This window comes from Oncorhynchus masou, chromosome 3 (assembly GCF_036934945.1).
Source record: "Oncorhynchus masou masou isolate Uvic2021 chromosome 3, UVic_Omas_1.1, whole genome shotgun sequence".
NCBI classification, from domain to species: domain Eukaryota; kingdom Metazoa; phylum Chordata; class Actinopteri; order Salmoniformes; family Salmonidae; genus Oncorhynchus; species Oncorhynchus masou.
The window spans coordinates 46,693,775-46,713,557 of record NC_088214.1 but is presented as its reverse complement, the minus strand read 5'-3'; the positions used below and the strand labels follow the sequence as shown (position 1 = coordinate 46,713,557).

General features: G+C 42.4%; 1 protein-coding gene across 3 annotated transcripts in view; it reads right to left on the bottom strand.

The window, feature by feature from the left end:
* adcy8 (adenylate cyclase 8 (brain)) overlaps positions 1–19,783 on the bottom strand; it is a 255,443-nt gene that overhangs the window by 99,082 nt on the left and 136,578 nt on the right. For all 3 annotated transcript variants that reach the window (XM_064942680.1, XM_064942663.1, XM_064942671.1), the window contains exons 4-6: positions 9,887–9,998; positions 9,025–9,152; positions 3,877–4,035 (exon numbers count right to left, since the gene is read on the bottom strand). In XM_064942680.1, coding sequence (XP_064798752.1) covers positions 3,877–4,035; positions 9,025–9,152; positions 9,887–9,998 — 399 coding nt within the window. The remainder of the gene's footprint in view (positions 1–3,876; positions 4,036–9,024; positions 9,153–9,886; positions 9,999–19,783) is intronic.

Here is a 19,783-nt window from a genome sequence, read left to right as displayed (position 1 = left end):
GAAGAACAGTTTTGTGCTGACGTTGCTTTCAGAGGTAGTTTTGGAACTCGGTAGTGAGTGTTGCAACTGTGGACAGACAATGTTTAGTTTACGCGCTACGTGCTTCAACACCCTGCAGACCCGTTCTGTGAGCTTGTGTGGCCTACCACTTCACGGCTGAGACATTGTTGCTCCTAGACGTTTCCACTTCACAATGGCAACAATTACAGTTGACCGGGGCAGCTCTAGCAGGGCATAAATTTCATAAACTGACTTGTTAGAAAGGTGGCATCATATGACGGTGCCACATTGAAAGTCACTGAGCTCTTCAGTAAGTCCATTCTACTGCCAATGTTTGTCTATGGAGATTGCATGGCTGTGTGCTCGGTTTTATTCACCTGTTGGCAATGGGTGTGACTGAAATAGCCTAATTTGATAGGGTGTTCACATAGTACACCCTTACCAATTTGTAAGTCGCTCTGGATAAGAGCGTCTGCTAAATGACTTAAATGTAATGTAAATGTAGTAGCCTAGGCTGACGTTAACTAGCTGTCTCATCGTTCCCCATGAAAGGAAGGTAGGCAAGCAAGTATTTTAGTCAGGTAACCTAGTCTAGGACAACAAAAACTAAAAGTGTGACCAGAGTATGACCAGACTGATCACTAGGAATAGACAGCGATTTTGGACATTTGAGAAGGTCCCCAGAACGTCAATATATATATGCCTTCCTCAGTGCTCACAAAAGAAAAGCTATTGCCCAACACTGGGAGCTAACTTGTGATGCTCGGAGCTGGAGAGCACTGCTTATACCACTCCACTAGGAAATCCTGGCCAGCTAAACTCTTCTGATGCTGGGCCAATTGTACACCACCTCATGGGTCTCCAGGTTAGGGCCGGTTGTCGCAATGCCTGGGATCAAACCCAGGTCTGTAGTGATGCCTCAAGCACTGCGATGCAGTGCCTTAGACCGCTGCGCTACTAAGTAGGTCAAACTACGAGAATAGTTGATGATACTTGAGGGTAATCGTTTTTTTAAGCCTTCTCCAAACCATAGCCCTAACCTAACCACTCAGAATGAATACCTTCATTTAACCCTTTGAGTTGGTTCTGTTTTAATCCTGTAACAGAGTGAATACCTTCATTTAACCCTTTGAGTTGGTTCTGCTTTAATCCTGTAACAGAATGAATACCTTCATTTAACCCTTTGAGTTGGTTCTGTTTTAATCCTGTAACAGAGTGAATACCTTCATTTAACCCTTTGAGTTGGTTCTGCTTTAATCCTGTAACAGAGTGAATACCTTCATTTAACCCTTTGAGTTGGTTCTGCTTTAATCCTGTAACAGAGTGAATACCTTCATTTAACCCTTTGAGTTGGTTCTGTTTTAATGCTGTAACAGAGTGAATACCTTCATTTAACCCTTTGAGTTGGTTCTGTTTTAATCCTGTAACAGAGTGAATACCTTCATTTAACCCTTTGAGTTGGTTCTGTTTTAATCCTGTAACAGAGTGAATACCTTCATTTAACCCTTTGAGGTGGTTCTGTTTTAATCCTGTAACAGAGTGAATACCTTCATTTAACCCTTTGAGTTGGTTCTGTTTTAATCCTGTAACAGAGTGAATACCTTCATTTAACCCTTTGAGTTGGTTCTGTTTTAATCCTGTAACAGAGTGAATACCTTCATTTAACCCTTTGAGTTGGTTCTGTTTTAATCCTGTAACAGAGTGAATACCTTCATTTAACCCTTTGAGTTGGTTCTGTTTTAATCCTGTAACAGAGTGAATACCTTCATTTAACCCTTTGAGTTGGTTCTGTTTTAATCCTGTAACAGAGTGAATACCTTCATTTAACCCTTTGAGTTGGTTCTGTTTTAATCCTGTAACAGAGTGAATACCTTCATTTAACCCTTTGAGTTGGTTCTGTTTTAATCCTGTAACAGAGTGAATACCTTCATTTAACCCTTTGAGTTGGTTCTGCTTTAATCCTGTAACAGAGTGAATACCTTCATTTAACCCTTTGAGTTGGTTCTGTTTTAATGCTGTAACAGAGTGAATACCTTCATTTAACCCTTTGAGTTGGTTCTGTTTTAATCCTGTAACAGAGTGAATACCTTCATTTAACCCTTTGAGTTGGTTCTGTTTTAATCCTGTAACAGAGTGAATACCTTCATTTAACCCTTTGAGTTGGTTCTGTTTTAATCCTTTAAACACAAAAAACAGATGTTCATCCATAATGCGTCAAATTTCGAAAGGAAACTATGAAAATGTGTCGGTATGACAGTTTTGGCAACATTCTCCTACCAGTAGGATGAGTCGACATGTTTTTTCTACTTACAAACACACACACATAAAATGAGTGTCATGGACAGACAAATGATATTTAGCTTAGGTTGATTAGACAAAATCGTTTTGATATCTTTAAGTTGTCACTGTATTAGACTAAGCATAAGTGATTTGATGACTTTAAAATGTTGAACTTTAAATGGTGCTGGAATAGCAGAGGCAGATTCTGTTTCCTTCGCCACTTGCGGTAAATCTCTGTGGTTCTAAATCAATAGTTGTTTAGCAATCCGAAAATGTCAGAAACATGAACTTGACCATGCTGTAGGTCATCTAAATGCAATATGTTTTGTGGACTTCATCCGACAGATGTTGCACTCCGCTTTTGTGATGAAACAAATGCAAGATTGAATTTATTCTGCCACTGTGTGTCTGTTGTCTTCTTGTTGTCTCTGCCTTATATATGACTGTGGCATATGAACTAACGGGTTATAGATAAAACAACGCAATAATTACAACACCCGTTCCATTTTTTTCCTGGTTTGGCTTCCCCATTGAACTCTGTTTTCTAGAATTTAGTAGCAAACAATGTTTAACCTAATAGACAGATCAACTACAGGCCGTCACCTAAGAGTCTAAAGCCATGTATCTAACCACTCCCCCTTTTGCATTTTAGATTTAGTCCTGTATCTCCGCAGCGCAACGATACATAGAATATTTTGAGGAATAATCCTCATTATAAACATATTACGCAATTGAATTACATTAAGCGCAGATGAAGGATCATAACCCACTGTCATCATAAATTCCAACAGCAGATGTTGCCTGAAGCTTTAGATTCAACAACGATAAGTATAGCCGCATCACATTTCCTTGAGGTGAGGAGCAAAATGTCACAATATAACCCTCGGCTTGACTTCCCCTTTAAATTGTAGATTTCATCCAACAACAAAAAACATGTCACCAAAAGCCAATCACATCCAATGTCCCTTTGCTGGTAAACCAATCACGGTAAAAGTCTTTCTAAAGGGCACATGGATTTCATCCCCACTGTAGGACACTCATTTGCTGATGGACTTTCTCCGGGGTTGAGATAATCGCACACTGCAGGGAATTCCCTCGAGGCCGGCCAAAAGGGATGCACTGTATAGAGTCTTCGCAGAAAAAGGTTACCTGGTATTCACCATGAAATAACTTGGCAAAAAATTACACTTTGGACTCATTCTGACATTAGACCACTTTGAGACATTAGACCTTTGAGACCCCCCCCCCCCCCACACACACACACACACACTCTATGCTGCATAAAACCTAATACGTTGTCGGACAATAGGCCACAGACACTTTGAATACGTGAAAATGTAAATGTGTGACTTGTGTACTAACTTTCCAGTTTTCCGTGCTGCATGTAATATGTGTGTTGTGTTTGTGTATTTGTATGCTGATGTCACAAAATGAATTTCCATGTAAATGGACAATAACGTATATTGTGTCATATGAAATTATAGAGGGAAACTCATCTGTGGTCATGGAATAGCAGATGTCTATGGAAGTTTATAGATGTCGAAATTCAATTTGAAATGCAGATTGGATATAATAATTTCAAAGTTGTCATCTCACCCAGGGATCCCCCCTGACTCCAGCTTGTTGGCGATGTCCACGTCCCACGACCACACGTCAAACTGCCACTTTCTCAGTCCCAGCACCCCACACAGGACCGATCCCGAATGGATCCCGATTCGCATGTCGATGTCATGCTTTGTGCGTGATCTTACATATCTAGAGGGAGGAAATAAACAATATGGTATCTATTTATTTGTGGAACTTCTTTACTGTTATCTTTTCCAGTAGACTATAAAGTCAATGTTATCCTATATAATCACAATTGCTTTCAAGTGCATTTAACAAAGTCACAACACACTTTACAGAAAAACAACGCACTTTACTGAACATATGAAATCATAAATATAAGGTAATAAAGTAAAAACTGCAAACTATTTATCTCTGATATTTTTAATTGTGTTGTCGGTAAATATAAGAAACTAAACCTTATTTTTCCCGTATTTAGCAAACCATTTGATTTTGTACAATGACTGTGACTGAAACAACATTACTTCAAATGATCAATGGAAAAATAAGAAAAATTCATTCAGTGTTCCAAAATTCAACCGGAAATAGTCCCATTTTATGTTGTATATTGTGATAAAACTGAATAAGGTCAACAATAATCAATTTGTGCAGCATTATTGTCACACCCTGACCATAGTTTGCTTTGTATGTTTCTATGTTTTGTTTGGTCAGGGTGTGATATGAGTGGGCATTCTATGTTGGATGTCTTGTTTGTCTATTTCTATGTCTGGCCTGATATGGTTCTCAATCAGAGGCAGGTGTTAGTCATTGTCTCTGATTGGGAACCATATTTAGGTACCCTGTTTGGTGTTGGGTTTTGTGGGTGATTGTTCCTGTCTCTGTGTTAGTTTGCACCAGTTTAGGCTGTTCCGGGTTTCACGTTACGTTTTTGTATTGATCGTGTTTCATCTTCATTAAAGATGTATCTAAATAACCACGCCGCATTTTGGTCCGCCTCTCCTTCACCAAAAGAAAACCGTTACAATTATCTCACCTCCTACTGTCTTTGTTCATATGCCATATAATTAATGCATTACTAATATTTACAGTTTCCACCACAGTGTGAAAAATAACAATATATTTCCAAACCCATTTCCATACAATTACAATTTGGCAAGTCTCATTTCATCCTATTTCATGCCTTATAATAACTTTGATGAATGTGAGCTGACAGGCACTCAATGATATTCAGCCCAGGTGCATAAAATCAATAGGTTTTGAAGTTCACCCTGCCATAGACACCGATGAAATTGTTGTAGCTGCAGCTGCTGATAGAGTTTGAAAATGCTTGGTCTGCGTCCCAAATGGCACCCCTATCTCCTATATAGTGTATGTCTTTTGACCAAGGCTCATAGTGCACTACTTTTGACAGAGCCCAATGTAGAGAATAGGGAGCCATTTGGGATGCAGTGTCACCAGTGGCACTGATGCTGCAGTAAAGGGGCCATCAGCCAAGAGGCTCTTAGCGAGCGACCTGCTTCTTGTTTGCCCTCCATTCTCTAAAAGGATGGTTGGCGGATTCATTCTAATGGTCTACTACATTACTCTAGTAGCTTAGCTCACTCTTAAACGCGCGGACACATACTGTGCATATCTCCCTCTCCATTTCTTTCTTTCCTCTCTCGCCATCTCTTCTGTTTCAAACACTATCTCTTTTCACATATGCTCTGGCAGGACAATATCAAACAAGAGGACAAACAAACTGCCTATTTACCAGAAAAAAATACCTTTACCCTTAAATGTATATACAGTGGCCATCGTTATCCATTACATACGCACAGTCAACAAAAATGTTGTAAAAGCCTTTGAAAATACATTTACCACAATCATTGTAAGACTCAGTATTATATATTTTTCATTCCAAATACAAACATACATACAAACAACAACTTACAGATGTACACACATTTTTACGTTTAAATAAAAAAATCATTAAATGTTATCTTTGTGGTAATTTTGGCAGATTCATTGATTTCCAAGTATACTTTTTTTTCAAGATGAGTGATGAGAAGAGAATCGTCCAGCCCATTAGGAATTTTCCTTTAATGAGTTGGACGAGATGGATTTACTCCAGACATCCGAACAGACCATCATCCCCGTCATTACCAGGTGAAAGAGACAGAGGTTTGGCGGAAGGAGATTGGGGTGCCTTGTAAGGATCAGGCAACGAGTGGCTAATCTGCCTTTGCCATCGGTACTATTGGCCAACGTACAATCACTGGATAATAAAATGGACAAGGTTCCTCTTTCGGTTTCTCCCTAGGTTCTGGCCTTTGTAGGTGCTTCTACGCTTGCTGTTTGGGGTTTTAGGCTGGGTTTCTGTACAGCACTTTGTGACATCAGCTGATGTAAGAAGGGTTTTATAAATACATTTGATTTGAGTTGCTGACTCCAAGGAGCGGGACACTAAGCCGGAAGCTTATAAGAAATCCCGCTATGCCCTCCGACGAACCATCAAACAGGCAAAGCGTTAATGCAGGACTGAGATCCAATCGTATAACACCGGCTCTGACACTCGTCGGATGTGGCAGGGCTTACAAACTATTACAGACTACAAAGGGAAGCACAGCCAAGAGCTGCCCAGTGACACGAACCTACCAGACGAGCTAAATTACTTCTATGCTCACTTCGAGGCAAGTAACACTGAAACATGCATGAGAGCATCAGCTGTTCCGGGTAGACTGTATTCTCACGTTCTCCGCAGCCGATGTGAGTAAGACCTTTAAACAGGTCAACAGATTACCAGGACATGTACTGGCAAGTGTCTTCACTGACATTTTCAACCTGTCCCTGACGGAGTCAGTAATACCAACATGTTTCAAGCAGACCACCATAGTCTAAGGTAACCTGCCTAAATGACTATCGACCCGTAGCACTCACGTCTGTAGCCATGATGTGCTTTGAAAGGCTGGTCATGGCTCACACCAAAACCATTATCACAGAAACCCACTCCAATTTGCATACCTCCCAAACAGATTCACAGATGATGCAATATCCATTGCACTCCACACTGCACTTTCCCACCTGGACAAGAGGAACATCTATATGATAATGCGATTCATTGCATTCACTACAGCTCAGCGTTCAACACCGTAGTGCCCTCAAAGCTCATCACTAAGCTAAGGATCCTGGGACTAAACACCTCCCTCTGCAACTGGATCCTGGACTTCCTGACGGGCCGCCCCCAGGTGGTAACGGTAGGTAACAACACATCCACCACTCTGATTTTCAACAAAGGGGCCCCTCAGGGGTGCGCTCTCAGTCCCCTACTCTACTCCCTGTTCACTCATGACTGCATGGCCAGGCACAAATCCAACACCATCATTAATTTTGCAGATGACACAACAGAGGTACGCCTGATCACCGACAACGACGAGACAGACTATAGGGAGGAGGTCAGAGACCTGGCCATGTGATGCCAGGACAACAACCTCTCCCTCAACGTGATCAAGACAAAGGAGAAGATTGTGGACTACAGGAAAAGGAGGACCGAGCACGCCCCCATTCTCATCGACGGGGCTGTAGTGGAGTAGCTTGAGAGCTTCAAGCTCCTTGGTGTCCACATCACCAACAAACTAACATGATCCAAGCACACCAAGACAGTCGTGAAGAAGGCATGACAGGAGACTCCCCCAGGAGACTGAATAGATTTGGCATAGGTTCTACAGCTGCACCATCGAGAGCGTCCTGACGGGCTGCATCACTGACTGGCCTCGGGCCGCAAGGCACTACAGAGGGTAATGCTTTGGATTTGGAGGTGTAGAGTCCATCATGGTCTGGGGTGGAGGGTCGGTGTGTCACAGCATCATCAGACTGAGCTTGTTGTCATTGCAGGCAATCTCAACGCTGTGCATTACAGGGAAGACATCCTCCTCCCTCATGTGGTACCCTTCCTGCAGGCTTATCCTGACATGACCCTCCAGCATGACAATGCCACCAGCCATACTGCTCGTTCTGTGTGTGATTTCCTGCAAAACAGGAATGTCAGTGTTCTGCCATGGCCAGCTAAGAGCCCGGATCTCAATCCCATTGAGCACATCTGGGACCTGTTGGATCGGAGGGTTGAACGCTAGGGCCATTCCCCCCCAGAAATGTCCGGGAACTTGCAGGTTCCTTGGTGGAAGAGTTGGGTAACATCTCACAGCAAGAACTGGCAAATCTGGTGTAGTCCATGAGGAGGAGATGCACTGCAGTACTTAATGCAGCTGTTGACCACACCAGAAACTGACTGTTACTTTTGATTTTGACCCCTCCTTTGTTCAGGGGCACATTATTCCATTTCTGTTAGACACATGTCTGTGGAACTTGTTCAGTTTATACCTCGGTTGTTGAATCTTGTTATGTTCCTACAAATATTTACACATGTTAAGTTTGCTGAAAATAAACGCAGTTGACAGTGAGAGGACGTCTCTTTTTTGCTGAGTTTAGCTAGCTTAGCTATATTCTTAACTAGCTAACGGTAGCTAGGTGTCTAGCTAGCTTGTTGGCTACAAATAATGCGCACAGACAAAAGTTACCTTTGCTATCGTAAGTATCAGGCTTGTAACAATATTTGTCCTGGACATACACTACACGATTTCACCACGTTGTTGCCGTCCCAGACACATTTTCATGATCAGGGTGAAATACTAGCTATGAACTTGGGCTACTTATTAAGCATCGTTAAGTATTTCATATTTTTTGTTGTCCACTTAAAGGATGGCTGACGGTGGAACGCATTTTCAGCATTAACAGACATTATTGATAAAACTATATCTATTTTTTGCAAATTGTATTAAACTGAACCCCTGTTTTATTGATACATATCACGTCTGGTAAGTCTTTTGCTTATAATCTTTATTATTTTAGTATTCAGTATCTAATACTTCTTTTTGGGAGGACCTCTGTTTTTAGTGATTATTTTTTGATAATTGCCTCAGATGATTACAGTATTATCAAGGGTTTTTTATAGCACACAAGCCTGTATCAGGAACCATTATGTTACAGATGCAAACAGCTTCGAGACAACTAGAAACGTCAACCCAGCGTGCGAGAACACAATAATTGCCACACATTCAACTGAAAAATCCTACAGGTTACTCAAACCTTTGCACGGCAACAAGTGTAGCAAGGCCTAAAAGTGGGCGTTTTTTTTTTTACCTGATTGTCTTAATCATGCTGAGGCCCATCTCTACACAGCAATGAGCGTGGTCCTGTCGAGGTTCAGGAAGACCGGACACACAGTAGTAGCAGTCTCCTAAAATCTTAATCCTCAGACAATGGTGCTCCTGGAAAAGAGTGAGAGTGAGAGTGAAAGAGAATGGAGTTAGACTGGAATCCATGGGAAACTCAGAAGGATCTTGATTTCATCAACACCTCTTGCTCCATGAGAATGCTTGAATAATCATTGAATTGTACAGGAATGTACAGTATACTCATGCATGCATCTGTTCACGGCAATGAGCAAGTTGTTTTGTCTTGCATTGCACCAGAAATGTCTGGACAACAACTTTGACTTTATAATAAAGAGACATTATAGGCCAAGCAGACTCTGTGCGTCATGCACAAGGACATTGACTCAACTCTGAATGAATTCCCTGAATTACGTTAAAATAACAGACATTCACGTAAACATTACGCTTGTCCATTAAACTGCACTCTATCTGACCTGTTTTTCAATCCAGTCATTGGACTTAATTACGGGTATTTCCCTTTGAAAGCATTGCATGTTCCATTTAAATGCAGCTTTCTACACTGTATTTGTATCATTAATGACAGCTCTGGGGCTTGAAAATGTCACCTTAGTCAGAAGTGCAAAACACATTTCTATAATTGCATAGCACCATACCTGCAAGCCTGTCATTCATTCAGGCTATCAATAATAAATTGGGACCCAAGAATATTACTGCATTTGCATTCTTCCATGTCTCCTTGCACAAAGATTTTTCCCTAAATGTCAGTTCTCGCCGTCATAAAGTCACGTTTGAAAATGAAATTAAGCATAAGCATAAAGTAAACTCACATGGGCTAGACGGTCGAAGCGTGCAAAGAGCTCGTTCAACATTCGCACCAGCTCTTGTGCCGATAGCGTCGTCGAGAGGTTCGTGAATCCTTTAACGTCTGCAAAAAGAATGCTGCAGAGAATATGGAGAAGTCACCATTACACTTCAAAATATACAGATCATTTAGTGAGAAAATAGTCAAAAGGGTACAGGTTTTAATTCATGTAAATCCAGATCAAAATGGTCCAACGTGGTCCCTCCTCGCTTTTGGATGAAACGTTAAGACAAATCTAAACGGAATCTCTGCCCCTCCCGAACTCCAGGCTATGCTAAAACCCTACACCCTGACCCAAGTACTCCATTCTGCCAGCTCTGGTCTCTTGGCCCTCCCACCCTCAGCTCCCGCTCTTTCAAGTAAAAAGCTCTTCTCTGTCCTGGCACCCCAATGTTGGAACCAATTTCCCTCTGAAGTTAGGACAGCGTAGTCCCTGCCCATTTCCCGAAAACATCTGAAACCCTACCTTTTTATCACCCCTGCCTTGTAATTTAAAAAAATCTATATATATGCCCTTTGTGAACTAACACTCACATTTGACTTTTTTCCCTCCAGCACTGACTTTATTGAGGAAAAATGTACTTACCATGACTGAGATATAAGGTTGTCTCACCTAGCTATCTTAAGATGATTGATTTAACTTTAAGTCACTCTGGATAAGAGCATATGCTAAATGACTAAATTGTAAATGACACCACATTATACACTACAACCAATATCACATTTATATGATCCCATGTTTATATGATTGACTTGGTTGAGATATTGCCTTCCTGCTTCTTTAAAAAAATGAAGGGGAACTGATTCTAACTGGAAACATAATTGAGACAACACAGGAGCATTATGGAACTGACAGCATTTTAATTATACTCAACAAAAATATAAACGCAACATGTAAAGTGTTGGTCCCATGTTTCATGAGCTGAAATAAAGGATCCCAGAAATGTTCGATATGCACAAAAAGCTTATTCCTCTCAAATGTTGTTCACAAATTTGTTTACATTGCTGTAAGTCAGCATTTCTCCTTTGCCAAGATAACCCATCCACCTGACAGTTGTGACATATCAAGAAGCTGATTAAACAGCATGATCACTACACAGGTGCACCTTGTGCTGTGGATAATAAAAGGCCACTAAAATGTGCAGTTTTGTCACACAACGCAATGCCACAGATGTCTCAAGTTGAGGGAGCGTGCAATTGGCATGCTGACTGCAGGAATGCCAGAATTTTTGCCAGGGAAGTGAATGTTAATTTCTCTACCATAAGCCACCACCAAATTTGTTTTAAAGAATTTGGCTGTATGTCCAACCTGCCTCACAACCACAGATGACGTTTAACCACACCAGCCCAGGACCTCCACATCCGGCTTCTTCACCTGCAGGATCGTCTGAGACCAGCCAACGGGACAGCTGATGAAACTGTGGGTTTGCACAACTGAAGAATTTCTCGACAAACTGTCAGAAACCATCTCAGGGAAGCTCATCTGCTTGCTCGTCGTCCTCACCAGGATCTTGATCTGACTGTAGTTTGCTTCATGGAGGATTCCCGGTTTCAACTGTGCTGGGCAGATTTCAGTATTATGGCGTTGTGTGGGCGAGCGGTTAGCTGATGTCAACGTTGTGAACAGAGTGCCCATGGTGGCGGTGGGGTTATGGTGTGGGCAGGTATAAGCTACAGACAACGAACACAATTGCATTTTATTGATTGCACAGAGATACCGTGAAGAGATCCTGAGGCCCATTGTCGTGCCTTTCTTCTTCTGCCTCATTTTTCAGCATCATAATGCACGGTCCCACAGTTCTTGGAAGCTGGAAATGTCCCAGTTCTTCCATGGCCTGCATACTCACCAGACATATCACCCCATTGAGTACATTTGGAATGCTTTGGGTCGACGTGTACGGCAGCATGTTCCAGGTCCCGCCAATATCCAGCAACTTCGCACAGCCATTGAAGAGCAGTGGAACAACATTACACAGGCCACAATGAAACAGCCTGATCAACCCTACGCGAAGGAAATGTGTCGTGCTGCATGATGCAAATGGTGGTCACAACGGATACTGACTGGTTTTCTGATCCACACCTAGTATCTGTAACCGACAGATGCATATCTGTATTCCCAGTCAAGTGAAATCCATAGATTATGGCCTAATATATTTATTTCAATTTACTGATTTCCTTATACGAATTGTAACTCAGTAAAATCTTAAAATTGTTGCATGTTGTGTTTATATTATTGTTTAGCGTACTTTGCAAACTTCCCAACTTATAAGAGGTTTTAAAAATCTATTCTATTTGACTCAAAATTCCATGAGTAAGGCATTGTTGGATGCTGTTAAAAACGGACGACTGTAACTAAGGCTGAAAATGTCAATACAATCAAACTAACATAAGTAATGATCACAAGGTGGATGTGATGTGGCTAATAGGCTAGCGCACTTGTGTCAAACACAAGGCTTGGGGGCCGAATAGGACACACAAGCGAGTCAACTGTAAATGAATCAACAGTTGAGTCATCTACTGCATGAAATTACAGTCTGATGTGCTTGCATCAGTGAATTCAACTTCAATTGCACTGCTTTTATGTGTCCCATTTACAGCACGCAGCGGAGGTAAAGTGTACAGACACATGCCACAGTCTAGGTTAAAGCTTGACAATGAATAACCAAAAAAACAAAACCTGCAACAAAACGCCATTCAAAGGAGAAACATGTAGGCCAATTTTAGCAACCTTTGAGCAATAGACTTTTTTGACCCCACGGGGTGAGATCTTGCATGGAGCCCCAGATCGAGTGAGATTATCAGTGATCTTGTATGTCTTCCATTTCCTAATAATTGCTCCCACAGTTGATTTCTTCAAACCAAGCTGCTTACCTATTGCAGATTCAGTCTTCCCAGCCTGGTGCAGGTCTACAATTTTGTTTCTGGTTTCCTTTGACAGCTCTTTGGTCTTGGCCATAGTGAAGTTTGGAGTGTGACTGTTTGAGGTTGTGGACAGGTGTCTTTTATATTACAGGTCTGTGAGAGCTAGAAATCTTGCTTGTTTACAGGTCACCAAATACTTATTTTCCACCATAATTTGCAAATAGATTGATAAAAAATCCTACAATGTGATTTTCTGGATTTTTTTTTCATTTTGTCTGTCATAGTTTAAGTGTACCTATGATGAAAATTACAGGCCTCTCTCATATTTTTAAGTGGGAGAACTTGCACAATTGGTGGCTGACTAAATACTTTTTTGCCCTACTGTACATAGGCATTTCATCATTAAGTCCTTTAGGAAATAATGTCTGGATGGTGAAAATCCCAAAACATTCCCTTTTACTCAGAATATTATTGATATCACCTCCCCTGTCTGATATCTTAGCTTTCTCTCTGCCACAAAATCTAAAGGTAGAAATGTCATGCTTCAGGTCATTGAAATGTACTGCGACTGGATAATCCCTGTCATTTCTCCTGATTGAACTTTTGTGTTCTTTGTTTGAGAGAACAAGAGGTTTTACCGACATAGCACAGCCCACATGGACATTTAATCATGTAGATAACATGGGTGGTGGGACACGTAATAATGTCATTTATTTGGAACCATTTTCCTGTGTGTGTGTGGCAGAAACATTCACACTTCATCATATTGTTGCACTGTGCGCATCCTCTGCATTTATAGCTAGCATTTGGTAGAAGGCGTGAAAGGGCCTGGCTGATTGTCTTTTGTGGCTGGCAGTTGGCATGAATCAATTTATCGCGTAAATTGCGACCTCACTTATACACAATAAGTGGTGTATTTTTAAATTCAGCCAGCAAAACTGGGTCCGATGATAGAATATGCCAGTGTTTCTTGACCACACCTCCCACTTTGCACGAGTTCAATGTATATGTAGTTGTGAACATTACAGAGTGTTCTATAGCGGGTCTTTTTTTGTAACAGTTCATCTTGTGTTTTTTCCAATGCCAAATTATTAAGAGCTTCATCCACGCTTTGTGGCGAATAGCCTCTTCTTAGAAACCGAATGCGCATCTCCGCTGCTTTTTCTAGATAATCATCTGTGGAGTCGCATGTATGGCGCAGTCTGAAAAACTGGCTTCGTGGAAGACCCCTTTTTAATGGCTCAGGATGGAAGCTGTCCCCCTGCAATAGAGTATTTCTGTCCATTTCTTTTCTATACAGAGTTGTAAACAGGGCTCCATTTGATTTCTCAATCCACATATCAAGGTAATGAACACGTTGAGTGTCACGATCAATAGTGAATTTAAGGTGAGGAATTATGAATTGTGCCTATTTATTAAGATTTCTCTATTTAAGATGTTCTCATTGTGATTTTACAGGCGTGTTTCATACGTCTTATTTATACACATTTCTAATATTTATGAAAGGCATATTGATATATTTGGTAGCACTAATTTGTTTTTCCCTTTACCTTCAACCCCATTCCATGTGTAGAACGGATGTGGAAGGGACTTGGTCTACATAAGGGTGCAAATTTCAAGAAATGTTCACAAGCTCTGACGAAGGCCGATACTTATTAAATATGAGTGTTACTATCAGGAGCAGTTTTCCTTTTCCTTACTGCAGTGTCTTTTTATTGTCCAAATCCACGGCCGCTTTCCCACTCTATATTTCTATATCATTTTCACAAATTACTGTACTTCATTCCCAAAAATTCAATAAATTTGTTGTGACGTGACTTTCATTAATCTGATGACTGTTACATATCGAATCAACTAACTATGTTTAATTGTTACTTGATTAAATGAATCATGTAACAATTTACTCATTAGGATTTGTGGCACCACGGAATACATTGGTTAACAAGTTACCATCTTCCGAATTAAACTCTAGATGATATATAAGATATATATTGATAACAGTAATTTATTACTGATTACCTCATATCATACCCCTAATATTGGGGCAGCAGGGTAGCCTAGTGGTTAGTTTGTTGGACTAGTAACCGCAAGGTTGCAAGTTCAAACCCCGATCTGACAAGGTACTAATCTGTCGTTCCACCCCTGAACAGGCAGTTCACCCACTGTTCCTAGGCCATCATTGAAAATAAGAATTTGTTCTTAACTGACTTGCCTGCTTAAAGAAAGTTTTTTTTTTAAATCTGCACAAACCTGAAACTTATTGATAATTCTGTACCACACAAATTGATTTATTTGTTTATTTACTAACTAATTGATAACACAGGATACACACACACATGGTATGGGTTATTGATTAGAAACTATGATGGAAACAGGTCCCTTGTGCACTAACGACAACATGACTGCTTAATTATCAAAAGAGGGAGGAGTAGAGAGGGGTAAAGGGAGAAACATTTACATTTTACATTTAAGTCATTTAGCAGACGCTCTTATCCAGAGCGACTTACAAATTGGTGAATTCACCTTCTGACATCCAGTGGAACAGCCACTTTACAATAGTGCATCTAAATAATTTAAGGGGGGGGGTGAGAAGGATTACTTATCCTATCCTTGGTATTCCTTGAAGAGGTGGGGTTTCAGGTGTCTCCGGAAGGTGGTGATTGACTCCGCTGTCCTGGCGTCGTGAGGGAGTTTGTTCCACCATTGGGGGGCCAGAGCAGCGAACAGTTTTGACTGGGCTGAGCGGGAACTGTACTTCCTCAGTGGTAGAGTGGCGAGCAGGCCAGAGGTGGATAAACGCAGTGCCCTTGTTTGGGTGTAGGGCCTGATCAGAGCCTGGAGGTACTGCGGTGCCGTTCCCCTCACAGCTCCGTAGGCAAGCACCATGGTCTTGTAGCGGATGCGAGCTTCAACTGGAAGCCAGTGGAGAGAGCGGAGGAGCGGGGTGACGTGAGAGAACTTGGGAAGGTTGAACACCAGACGGGCTGCGGCGTTCTGGATGAGTTGTAGGGGTTTAATGGCACAGGCAGGGAGCCCAGCCAACAGCGAGTTGCAGTAATCCAGACGGGAGATGACAAGTGCCTGGATTAGGACCTGCGCCGCTTCCTGTGTGAGGCAGGGTCGTACTCTGCGGATGTTGTAGAGCATGAACCTACAGGAACGGGCCACCGCCATGATGTTAGTTGAGAACGACAGGGTGTTGTCCAGGATCACGCCAAGGTTCTTAGCGCTCTGGGAGGAGGACACAATGGAGTTGTCAACCGTGATGGCGAGATCATGGAACGGGCAGTCCTTCCCCGGGAGGAAGAGCAGCTCCGTCTTGCCGAGGTTCAGCTTGAGGTGGTGATCCGTCATCCACACTGATATGTCTGCCAGACATGCAGAGATGCGATTTGCCACCTGGTCATCAGAAGGGGGAAAGGAGAAGATTAATTGTGTGTCGTCTGCATAGCAATGATAGGAGAGACCATGTGAGGTTATGACAGAGCCAAGTGACTTGGTGTATAGCGAGAATAGGAGAGGGCCTAGAACAGAGCCCTGGGGGACACCAGTGGTGAGAGCGCGTGGCGAGGAGACAGATTCTCGCCACGCCATCTGGTAGGAGCGACCTGTCAGGTAGGACGCAATCCAAGCGTGGGCCGCGCCGGAGATGCCCAACTCGGAGAGGGTGGAGAGGAGGATCTGATGGTTCACAGTATCGAAGGCAGCCGATAGGTCTAGAAGGATGAGAGCAGAGGAGAGAGAGTTAGCTTTAGCAGTGCGGAGCGCCTCCGTGATACAGAGAAGAGCAGTCTCAGTTGAATGACTAGTCTTGAAACCTGACTGATTTGGATCAAGAAGGTCATTCTGAGAGAGATAGCGGGAGAGCTGGCCAAGGACGGCACGTTCAAGAGTTTTGGAGAGAAAAGAAAGAAGGGATACTGGTCTGTAGTTGTTGATATCGGAGGGATCGAGTGTAGGTTTTTTCAGAAGGGGTGCAACTCTCGCTCTCTTGAAGACGGAAGGGACGTAGCCAGCGGTCAGGGATGAGTTGATGAGCGAGGTGAGGTAAGGGAGAAGGTCTCCGGAAATGGTCTGGAGAAGAGAGGAGGGGATAGGGTCAAGCGGGCAGGTTGTTGGGCGGCCGGCCGTCACAAGAAGCGAGATTTCATCTGGAGAGAGAGGGGAGAAAGAGGTCAGAGCACAGGGTAGGGCTGTGTGAGCAGAACCAGCGGTGTCGTTTGACTTAGCAAACGAGGATCGGATGTCGTCGACCTTCTTTTCAAAATGGTTGACGAAGTCATCTGCAGAGAGGGAGGAGGGGGGGGGGGGAGGATTCAGGAGGGAGGAGAAGGTGGCAAAGAGCTTCCTAGGGTTAGAGGCATATGCTTGGAATTTATTGTGGAAGAAAGTGGCTTTAGCAGCAGAGACAGAGGAGGAAAATGTAGAGAGGAGGGAGTGAAAGGATGCCAGGTCCGCAGGGAGGCGAGTTTTCCTCCATTTCCGCTCGGCTGCCCGGAGCCCTGTTCTGTGAGCTCGCAATGAGTCGTCGAGCCACGGAGCGGGAGGGGAGGACCGAGCCGGCCTGGAGGATAGAGGACATAGAGAGCCAAAGGATGCAGAAAGGGAAGAGAGGAGGGTTGAGGAGGCAGAATCAGGAGATAGGTTGGAGAAGGTATGAGCAGAGGGAAGAGATGATAGGATGGAAGAGGAGAGCGTAGCGGGGAGAGAGAGCGAAGGTTGGGACGGCGCGATACCATCCGAGTAGGGGCAGTGTGGGAAGTGTTGGATGAGAGCGAGAGGGAAAAGGATACAAGGTAGTGGTCGGAGACTTGGAGGGGAGTTGCAATGAGGTTAGTGGAAGAACAGCATCTAGTAAAGATGAGGTCGAGCGTATTGCCTGCCTTGTGAGTAGGGGGAAGGTGAGAGGGTGAGGTCAAAAGAGGAGAGGAGTGGAAAGAAGGAGGCAGAGAGGAATGAGTCAAAGGTAGACGTGGGGAGGTTAAAGTCGCCCAGGACTGTGAGAGGTGAGCCGTCCTCAGGAAAGGAGACAACACTTGTAACCATGCTCACAGTAATCCTAATACATTGGCCTGAACCACCGCTCGTTTGTGGTAAAGAAAAAATGAATGTATTTACGAGTTTGAATGTCTTCCTTCGTCGTGTATCTCTGTTGGAACCAGGCCTTCGTGAAAAGGGTTCCGTTGGGCCTTCTCTCAAATTAAGAGTAAGGTTCTAATTGTCCACAAGAGGTCACAATGTCCTTCTTCTTAGTTTTCCATGGCTTCAATGCCTTGTCCTGTTGTCTTAAGAAGGACTAACAGGATGGTGTTTACTTTCACCCATTCTGGAAGAGTGGTCCTCTGAAGACATCTAATCAGCCATGTTGATGATCCCCAGTAGGGTGATGAGAGCAGTCAACGACGATTTAAAGAGAGTAACAGGATGGTCCTACTTAAATGTACTTTCTTAGATACTGTACTTAGAATAGCTACTCAGCCGTAACATCGATTGTTAAAGAGGCTACTTTGTCATCCTCACCTCGTGTTGATTTTCAGGGTCATAACCAATCGAGATCTAAGCTGCAGCTTGAGTCCTTCTGGTCTGATATGTTCATTCTCAACTCATCCTTTATATACTCTGGTAAAAAGGGTTGTTTTCATTATGCTGACACGCTATCTGTGGTCCCTCGGGCATGGCTACTTACTGGGCAAAGTATCATCAAAACGTGCTTTTAGTTTTCTATCTTAGCAAGGGGGAACTATTTTTATGTTTGGAAAAATAACATTCCCAAAGTAAACAGCCTATTTCTCATGGCCAGATGCTAGAATATGCATATAATTTACAGATTAGGATAGAAAACACTCTAAAGTTTCCAAAACTGTAAAAATATTATCTGTGGGTATAACAGAACTGATATTGCAGGCGAAAGCCTGAGGATAATCCAATCAGGTAGAGCCTCTTATTTTGAAACGTCTGTGTTCCTATGCGTGCCTGTCCTCCATATAAAGGGATATCAAACAGATTCCTTTTTCTGTGGCATCCCTAAGGTGTCAACAGTTTTTAGACATAGTTTCAGGCTTTTATTTTGAAAAATTAGCGTGAAGGATCACATTGCGTAAGTGGAGAGCTCTCAGAGTGAGTTGGTGCGCAATTGAGTAAACTGGCCATTGTTCCTCCCGCTGTTATGGAAAAAGCTACACACTCGGTTGATATATTATCAAATATATATTTTAAAAACTACCTGAGGAATGATTATAAAAAACTTTTAAGATGTTTCTGTGGGCATTATGAAGACTATTTGGAATTTCCGTCTGCGCTGTCGTGACCGCTCTTTCCTGTGGATTTTTGAACATAACGCAACAAACAAGCGTCGGTATTTTGGGTATAAAAATTATCTTTATGGAACAAAAGGAACATTTGCTGTGTAACTGGGAGTCTCGTGAGTGAAAACATCCGAAGATCATCAAAGGTAAACGGTTCATTTGATTGCTTTTCTGATTTTCGTCACCAAGCTTCCTGATGCTAAGTGTACATTATGCTATGCTAGGATTGCTTTCGCTGTAAAGCATAATTTCAAAATCTGAGACGACAGGGTGATTAACAAAAGGCTAAGCTGTGTTTCAAAATATTGCACTTGTGATTTCATGAATATGAATATTTTCTAATAATATTATTTGACTGTTGTGCTATGCTATTCAGCGGTTGCAGACGGAAATTATCCCGCTACAGGGATTGGTAGTTAATTAAGATAAGTATTCTGTTCATCTTTGACATTTCCTACACATCATAAAGGATAAAAATCTGACATATACAGTGTGTATGCTGTTCAAGTTACAATATTTTATACCATCACAAAATCAACATTACTTTTCCATAGATCATTCCCCACATCCGGATGCTAGAAATATCCAATCACCACTCCTAAAGAGCAGAAAAAGTCCTCTGCCGCATACAATTTATGACCGGGCGTGAGGTGTCACAAAACACCCCACATCAATCCCTCCTCCCCTCTGTGGTT